This window comes from Electrona antarctica (genome assembly GCF_951216825.1).
Source record: "Electrona antarctica genome assembly, chromosome: 18".
Taxonomy (NCBI): domain Eukaryota; kingdom Metazoa; phylum Chordata; class Actinopteri; order Myctophiformes; family Myctophidae; genus Electrona; species Electrona antarctica.
Genome location: NC_136799.1, coordinates 46,120,694 through 46,130,517, shown reverse-complemented (window position 1 = coordinate 46,130,517; position 9,824 = coordinate 46,120,694). Strand labels below are relative to the sequence as shown.

The 9,824-nt window shown below is 40.5% G+C and overlaps 1 protein-coding gene across 1 annotated transcript; it reads left to right on the top strand.

Annotated features, from left to right (window-relative positions):
- The first annotated feature begins 6,706 nt into the window (after window positions 1-6,706).
- Window positions 6,707-9,525, top strand: LOC306942103 (uncharacterized protein). The gene is made up of 2 exons (XM_079527815.1): window positions 6,707-6,832; window positions 7,136-9,525. The coding sequence occupies exons 1-2, from the start codon at window positions 6,716-6,718 to the stop codon at window positions 7,451-7,453; spliced, it is 435 nt and encodes a 144-aa protein (XP_079383941.1). The 5' UTR covers window positions 6,707-6,715; the 3' UTR covers window positions 7,454-9,525.
- The last annotated feature ends 299 nt before the right edge of the window (window positions 9,526-9,824 follow it).

Genomic DNA, 9,824 nt, shown 5'->3' with positions numbered 1-9,824 from the left:
GTTTTACTTTTAGTCAACTTTGAAAGCTTCTCACAGACTCCATGTGTATGTTTACAACTCCAGGAATAATTATCATCCTATGAATAAATCATGCAACCTTTTGTCTATGTAATAATTATGTAATAATCACACCAAAACCAGAAATAGCTATATTTCGTTGCTTTAAGTTAATTAATAAATGTGATCTTACAGACAGTAAGTCTGTTTGCATGTCTAGAAAATATTCTCTTTCCATAACTAGGATATGCAACCTTTCCATTATTAGCTTTATATATATATATATATATATATATATCCCTCATAAAATAAAGAACAATATGAGAAATGGTCACAGAATTATCACATGATTTATATTCTAATATTTACAGAAAGTTTTGAAAACACATTTAATTGAAGGGTCTTTGTCATCGTCAATCCCCAACAGATGTGCCTTGTTTACATTACCACACACCTCTAATCATCGGCCCTACACATGCACATCTCAGAGCAGTTAAAATTTTGAGATCGACAAGAACAATGTGATATGCACTGTGATTTCTTGCAGACACATTTTATCAGTTGGGTAATGGTGGCTGGGCCGTGGGTATCCCGTGTTGTGACTGGCACCAGTTGATCTCCCTCAGCCTCCCATCCATTTTTAGTTTCTGGTGGCATCTGTGGGTTAGGTACGTGGTCCTGATCCCATACCATTGCCTGATAATATGCATGGGTAATGGCTTGATTTAATGCTGCTTGTGTAGGTGGCAGCTTCTCGGCTTCTAATTGTTTCTTTGTGAATAACCTCCACCTGAGCTCATCAACATCCACAGGATTTGTACCGGGCTCGTACAGCTGGCAAACAAATGCTTCAATCTTTTTTGACAGTTGTACCCTTCCAGCTAAGAGTGTAACTGTCATAGATGGAATGGCATTGGTACAGGCAATGGGAAAGCCACCATGGATCAAGACATGTTCCCAGTAAGCTGACCACTCCATAGCCACACTGGACAGGAAGACCAAAGAACATAGTGAGATCCATGTAGTATTTGACCGACGCCAGGGTGGAAAGCCCCGGGCCCCTACCACTTATCATGTGGAAGACAACAGACCGATAGGGAAGTGTCAGAAAAACAGTTCTTGTCAGGTATCAGCACCAAAGATGAGCTGACTGTCTTATCTTGCTAAGAAAGCCCTCCAACACTTCCAGGTGAAACCCAATGTTTTTATAATCACGTCAAGGCAGGCTGTCCACTCAAACTCTATCGATGTAAAACATCTCCACAGCGTACAGGAAGAGGCTGACACAAGGATAATCCTGCACAGCCTGGATGCTGTCCGAAGAGGGGCAACACAGCTCTACATTGAGTCCCCTGACACTGATGTCTTTGTTCTTACAATACGACGGTACCATCAGCTGTGCAAGGACATCTATTTCATCACCGGTGTGGGGAACAAAAAACGTATCATCGCTGGAGCCAGTAGTGCAGGCACTGGGTAAAACGAGGACTTCAGCCTTACCAGGGTTCCATGCCGTCTCTGGAGCTGATCAGACAGCTCCAGGGAATTTAACCTGTTGGCCAGGTCTAAACAGGTGTCCTGTGGAGGTGGTATCTGCAGTTGCTACTGTATGAGCTACAAAAAGGCTCAGTTCTGACGCAGCACGTACCTAACCCACAGATGCCACCAGCAACTGAATATGGATGGGAGGCTGAGGGAGCTCAACTGGTGCCAGTCACAACACGGGATACCCACGGGCCAGCCACCATTACCCAACTGATCAAATGTGTCTGCAAGAAATCACAGTGCATATCACATTGTTCTTGTCGATCTAAAATTTGAACTGCTCTGAGATGTGCATGTGTGGGGCAGATGATTAGAGGTGTGTGGTAAGCAAGGCACATCTGTTGGGGATTGACGATGACGACGAAGATGGAGACCCTTCAATTTTCAAAACTTTCTGTAAATATTAGAATAAACAATCTGATAATTCTGTGACCATTTCCCATATTGTTCTTTCTTGCGACTGCAGGTCGCAACAGGCCCGAAAATTAAATTAGATCTCTATATGGAGCTGACCTGTTCTGACATTCCATATGTTGATCTGACCTCATCAAACCCTGTACACTCAAGACACGCTCCATATATGGCCAGTTCAGAATACATTCCATATGTTGATCTGACCCCCCATGCCAAAGCACCAGCACTCGCCCAGCAGTCTGTCATGACCCAGGCAGATATGTTGATCTGACCCCCCATTCCAAAGCACCAGCACTCGCCCAGCCCTTTAGTGCGAGGTCGCTTCTAATATTTTCTAGACATGCAAACAGACTTACACTGTCTGTAAGATCATGCGTATTAATTAACTTAAAGCAAAGAAATACAGCTATTTCTGGTTTTGGTGTGATTATTACATAATTATTACATAGACAAAAGGTTGCATGATTTATTCATAGGATGATAATTATTCCTGGAGTTGTAAACATACACTTGAAGTCTGTGAGAAGCTTTCAAAGTTGACTAAAAGTAAAACATGCAGCAATTTGCTGATGTTCACCTCGTTTTTGCATAATGTATGGAAATTATGCTAATTAGGAAAGGTTGTATGACTTCACAATGGTAACAGATGAATATCTGGACATCACAAACATGGACTCAGACTCTTAGATCACCTTTATAAGTTACCTAGAAGCAAAGTTATTGCCATTTCCGTTTTTGACAATTTATTAGCTAATTATGCTAATTAAACATGCTAAACCTGACATAAAAAATTGGAGACATGTTTTTTTGGCATTCTGGTAACCCCAAGAATCAAGATATACCTGTCTCCAAAAATTAACATTCCAAAATCACGGGCATCAAAATTTGATTGATAGGCTCCCCTACTAAATGCCAAAGCAGCTGGATATAGGTTTCTATACAGCACTGAAATAATGGTGGAGCAAATACAATAGTGCTGGGTTTTGAAGTCGTCTTTATTTCAGTGCTGTATAGAAATCTATATGCTTATACGAAATGCTGTAAGCCACCAACCAAGCAGATGGAACCTGTTATGACTGACAGGCTGAAAAATATTGTTTGATGAATAACACTGAATGCTCAGAGTTATACTTAATTACTTATACTTTTCTTTATAGTTGTCATTTCATTGGGTCTCTCTCAATGTGTGTGGAGGGATGGATGATTTATCCATCCATTAATAAGAGTATAGTTACACCTAGCTGAGACCAAATAGATTGACTCTGGCCAGTTGTGACTGCTTAAAAATGTGTTTCCGTTTTCTGAATTATCTGGTGCGCTATCCTCTGAAAACAATATCAAAGCGACCCAGATGTTTTGTACTTTGAGAGACTGCTTAAATCAGCCATCACCCACCCTACAATCTCACACACTGTGTTCATATGGTGTATTATTTGTTACCTAGCATAAACAAATACGACAATAAATGACTGTCCCTGTCAGTCACTATAAATTTGCACAGGCTTGACAACTTTACCAAGGGACTAAACAAATTACATAGATACAACTCTTTAATGACATTTACCTCCTCATCATCATAATCATAGTCATCCTCTGACGAAAGAGTCTCCACACACTGCTGAACGTGAAGGGCCAAAATCTGCAAAGGATAAGTAACCTTGCAGGTTTTGCACTGTTCTTTAGGTGTGTGAAGGAACTCGAGTGCGTCTGGAGCTAATGGAGTGAGGTCAAACTCGTGTTGCAATGGCACTGCATAGAGGGTGGTTTTCCCTCCCCCCGTAACACTGCGAATGAGGGTCCCATTGTATCCCTCGTTGAAATCCGGCGAGATCATCATGAGTTTTCGTCTACCCTGACCACCTGTAGGGCAACATTGTTAGGATTTAAGTTGTGGTTGTTTGGGGCAAGTTACTCATAGACATGTATTACAATGGACTTTATGTTACACATTTTCACTACCTGTAGCCTTGTAGAGATAATAGCCTCCTGTGAGTTCCCACATCTTCGGATATTCATCTTTCAGAAGTGTGGAGAACTAAAAGAATAACATAGGGACAATGATGTCTACATAGTTTGAAGAACAGCCCAACACTAGGATGCCTCAAATATATACACTTAGTTGTAAGCTGGATGATTTGTTGATTTTGTATGCCATGTTTGTTTTGTTTTTTTATACCACGATGTAATCCTGGGCGCTAAACTACCTCTGCCAACCAGGGGAGAGCAGCAGACTGACCTCATGCTTCCTTCTATGCATAAAGGAGTCCATGCTGCTTCTTTTCACCTGGCGGAGTTTCCCCCGGCCAGGGGGAGGTAGTTTAGAGGCCAGGATTACTGCATGTTTTTTGTGAGGGTACCTAATTGAATACATAGGACAACAATGACAGGACAAAAAAGTCCTGTCATTGTGTCCTAGCTTAACCCATTTAGGACAGGAACCCCTATTTGTAACTGTACCTTTCAAGACAGAAACCCATTTTGGGTAGTTGTTGCCATGTACAGTATATAGCAATATACATTTTGGGTCATTTTAATACATATTTGAAGTTTTTCTGAAAACTTAGGTCAGGATTTAGAAGGCGTTTTTATAATCAACCCTCAGGCCTAAATGGTTAATGTCTTACTGTACCATGTGCTGTTTACATTACTGACTAATAAGTAATCAATCAATCAATGTTCATACCTCATCATGGCTCATCTCCTTGGATACATTGATGTATCTTTTTCCAAGTCCTGCCTGGGCCAGCTTGAACTCCTCCTCTGGGGTGGGGGTAGTCTCTGCATTCATGTTTAAATACACATAAAAACTAAAGGGCTTCCATCTTGGAGTTGCTGGGCCAGCCTTTGGAGTTGGCAATTTTCTCTTGCCAAGAAAGGAACTTTTCTTGGGGAGAAAACCGAAGGAGCTGTATAATAAATAAATAAATAAAAAGTTTAAAACATGATATTATAAGTACAACACATTCAGACTAGATTCCCCGGCCCCCGCTCTACATAAATAGCCTGGCTGAAATTGTAGATTTACAAGCTCACAATGCTTGCATTCCAGCCTGTTGCAGTGAGAGCCTGTAGATGCCATTTTCACTGAATGTTAGCCCCAGAATAGGGGTAGTTTCAAGTGGTTAAATAAACAGACAATTAAAATGAATAAAAACTCAGACCTGCTCATCTCGTTATCCAAAGGATTAGGCCTGACGACGTTCTGAGAGAGGGCGTGTATTAGGTCCTGTGTCCTTTGAGCCACGTTCTCATTAAAATTAGCATTCTGTCAAACAAGAAAAACAATATCCTACATTAATTGTATTCCATTGTATAGCCAATATCTTGACATTTTACACAATAGCAGGTCAACACCATCATCTTCAGGCCAGCAGTCTACATTCTTAACGTCCAGGCAGGGTGGTAAAGTGGGTAAATTGATTTGATTGATTGATTGAAAATTGTATTAACAGTTTGCAGAATTACAGTACATTTCAAGCACAAACTCAATACAAAGGCTGTTAACTGTGAGTGGACGACCCAATTAAGCATTACACTTGTTTACAACAGGGTCCACCATGTTCAATTCATCAAAAAATACTGATACTGAATGAATAACTGGCTATTTATTAGTTAGCAGACGCTCTTAGTTTTAATCCAGAGCGTCATTTACAGTAAGCAAGGACAACCATAGCTACGTCAGTCTGTGGTGCACAAAACTAAGACTTAATAAATAATACGATTGAACATCTTACTGGAAATAGGCTACTTGATCAATCGCGGTCAAGCAGCGTTCTCCCTACTAGTTTCTACCAGGGATTTCTACACGTACATATCGCTCCGAGACTGATAATATACCAGGCAGCATCTAACATATTAAAAAACTGTTCATACTTGCACGTTGGTACTGGGAGTACCGACAGATCTTTGCCTTGATCCGGTGCCGGTAGCGGGTGGATTAAACGAGCGGCGGTCCATGCTTATAGACTGGCGTTTGCTATGTTATTAGCATCACACAGCAGCAACGTGTTTTGAACTAGTTCCTGTCACGCATGTTGATGACGTCACGGTTCAGGGGGGCGGGGGGGAGACCTTAGGAGACCTGTCACTCATGATTCCACGCCCCTCTCGGTTGAGGCCGCGCCCCCACGCAAGATCTGCGCCAAAAGTAACCTGAAACTTTTTGGCACCTGAAAGTTAACAAAGTGAGAAGCGAAAAAAAACAAACATCTGAAACCGAAAAAATATGATTTGAATCTGTAAAAAAAAGATCTGAATGAAAAAAAAAAGATCTGAATGAAAAAAAAAGATCTGAAACTGAAAAAAAATATATATACTCAAAAATATAAATGTATATTAAAGTTAAATATTAAACTGAAAAAAACTTTTGAATAAAAAAAAAACTTTTGAATACATCTTGGTATTTTTCAAGTTCAAGAAAAAAAAGAAGAGACTTTCAGGTTCAATTTTTACTTTTCAACTTCAATTATTTTTTTTTCGATGGAACTGTTTCTGTTAAACGATCAAACCTTTTGGCGCAATATTAGCTCCATACTTTCTACATGCAGAAAGTCCTGAAAGAAAGCCATGGCCTCACCCAGACAGCCGACCTTCAAGATCTGCTTCATAACGCTGAATCCGCAACGGAACAACTGGAAAATGGTACGCTGGAATTAAAGGAATATGGAAGAGGGAATTTGTTTTGAAACCAAAATGTAAACCGATTTTAGTAAAAATTGTATTTGTGAATTTTCTTGTATTTCCAGGATGGGACAGTGAGATGTCCTCCATCTTGCTCATGATCCACCTCATGCCACCTTCACCACAAGGCAAAAACAAGAGACCCGGAAAGCTGTCGGCCAGACATGCCATTGACCACCTGGTGAAGTTCATCAAGGTAAGATTCACCTCTTCAGACTCCACCTCAGACTCCAGCCCATAGCACTTAACGTAGCACTTGCCTACCCTCAATGAGGGTAGGCATTTAAAAAAATACTGAATAGGTGCTTGGTCTACCTACGTTTTTCTTAGATTACTAGTTCTATCGATGCATTACCTTGCTTATTGTAAATCGCTGAGCATCTTGCATTTTGTGCCAATAAGATTCTGGTGGATATCCCATAACAGTTGGGCTCTACACTGTCTGCAAACCGTGACTAATATTAATAGCGAGACTAATTAAGTTATCTTGTCGTCACAGACTGGGACCAGTGTCGAGGGGCATCTGGACAGCATCACAGAGAGCCTTCAACCCTATCTACTTGCTGTGGGGACCCAGAAGAGTGCGATACACAAATACTTCGTTGTGATTGACAAACACGCAATCCCTTGTAAGTCACCAGATTCTATTGCCTCTTTCGATGAGCTTTTTAAAGCTCATTTCGTCTTCAGTGCCTCGTACAACAGGGACCTGGCCAACGTGTACAACTTTGTGCAAACCACTGTTTACCAGATTGATGCCGCAACCACCAAGGTCAATCCCAGGGTCAAAGAGATGAGGGCTCGGATGCTGCACTGACTTTGAGGGCTCTGATGCTATACTGAGAAGATATTATTTGAGGGCTCGCCTCTGATGCTGCACTAATTTGATACTGAGATGTTTTGTTTTATTTGCAAAGGCCCTCAGGCGAATGCCAATGCACTAATTAAGCACTTGAAGTTGATCCACGGACTTTGCTCAGGAAAGAGACTTCGTCTTAAATGTGGTCAGCCTGGTTGTTCTCATTTCTTTGGCACCTTTTCTGGGTTTCGAAAGCATCTTAATAAAGCACATGAACCTTGTGATGATCCTGGTGAAGGCCCCTCTACATCTGAAGATTTAGCTGGAAGTTTTGTTGATGACTTTCCATCAAACAGTGCCCTTTCTGACCCAGTCCTCCTTAATAAGAGTCTTGTAGACAGCTGCGCTACAACAGTGGCTGAACTTAAAGTGGCAGGTGTAGGTGAAACAATCATTAACTCTTTGGTTAATTCAATGGAAGAGATTGTTGATGATATCCATAATCAAGCAAAATAATCTGTGAAGCAGTGTCTATCTTTACTGGAACCTATCACAAGTGAGGTTGAGTGTAAAATTGATCAGTGCTTTGAAAAAATAGAAAATCCTTTTGGTGTCTTAAATTCTGAAACTAAGAGAAGCCGATATTTGACAGAGAGGTGGGGAAAGGTAGACCCAGTTGAATGTGTTCTTGGTACAAGATTTGATACACGGCGCAATCGGACTACTGGAACTTATGATCCAGCTGTTGTTACCGATAAATTTGTTTATATCCCAATTTTGAAAACATTAGACTTCATTTACAAACACCCTAATATAAAAGAGATGCTGCAGACTGATTCCAGTTCAAGAGAAGGTCTGAATGACTTGTGTGATGGAGATCTTTTCAAGAGTCATCCTTTATTTTCAAAACAGAAGCATGCAATTCAGTTGCAAATTTTCTATGATGATTTTGAATGCGCCAATCCATTGGGGAGTAAAAAGGGAATACATAAAATAGGAGCAATCTATTTCACCTTGCGTAATTTTTCTCCAAAGCACAACTCTATTCTGCTCAATATTCATTTGGTCGCTTTATTCCATGCCCAAGACATTAAAACATATGGCTTTTCTAAAATACTTGATCCAATTGTGCAAGACATTAAAGAACTGGAGACGAATGGAATTCGGGTCCCATTGTATGATCAAAATGTGTATGGAACTATTGTCCAAGTTACTGGTGACAACCTTGGTCTTCACGGTTTGTTTGGTTTCGTAGAATCATTCAGTGCCAGATATTGTTGCCGCTTTTGTCTTGCTGAGAAAGAGGACTTTCAGACAGAATTCAAAGAAGATTCACCCAAGATAGTTATGCGAACTAAAGCGCTTCATGCAGAACACTGCCAAACAATGGAGACAACTCCTGGTCTTCCCTATGTGATGGGTGTTAAACGTTCTTGCATTCTAAATTCCTTGCAGTACTTCAATACATGTGACAACTTCGCTGTCGATATTATGCATGATATCTTGGAGGGTGTGGCACAATATGAAATGAAACTGCTAATTCTACACTTGATTCAAAACTACACAACATCAAAAGAAATAGACCGGAGAATTAAGAGCTTTAACTATGGTTACATGGAACAAAACAACAAGCCACCTGCATTGAAGTTAGTAGCGGACTCGAATGACTTGGGTTTAAATGCAATCCAATCCTGGTGCTTGCTTCGCAATTTACCACTTATCTTTGGAGACTTGGTTTGTCCAAATGATCAACACTGGTATTTGCTTCTGCTGTTGCTTCAAATAGCAGATATTGTATTTTCTCCCAGGTTATCAACTGGCATTACTATTTATTTGAAACATTTGATTGCAGAGCATCATGGGTTATTCAAGCATTTGTTTCCCAACAAGAGGCTACTTCCAAAGCATCATTTTATGGTGCATTATCCAACATGTATTCGTAAAATTGGACCACTTTTGCATATTTGGTGCATGCGCTATGAAGCGAAACATAATTTCTTTAAAAAACAACTAAAAAGCTTCAAAAATGTAACTAAAACATTGGCAAAGAAACACCAAAGTCAAGTAGCATACAGTTGGCAGACATTTGACCCCAACAGACTGGTGCTTGGTCCAAGTAAAATGGTAGCTTTAAATGTGATGGACAGGGGCCGTGAGATAGCAGAGACTCTTCAGGTACCAAGTGACACTAAGGTGTTAGATGTTAGATGGGCCAAACACCATGGAAATATGTACCGCCCAGGTTTAGTTGTTTGTCTTAAAGTCCTTAGTGAGATGCCAGTTTTTCACAAAATCCACCATGTTGTTCTTAAAGAGGACAGGTTACTGCTGTTCACATTTGCACTACAAACAGTGTGTCTGGATGAGCATTTGTATGCGTTTAAAGTTG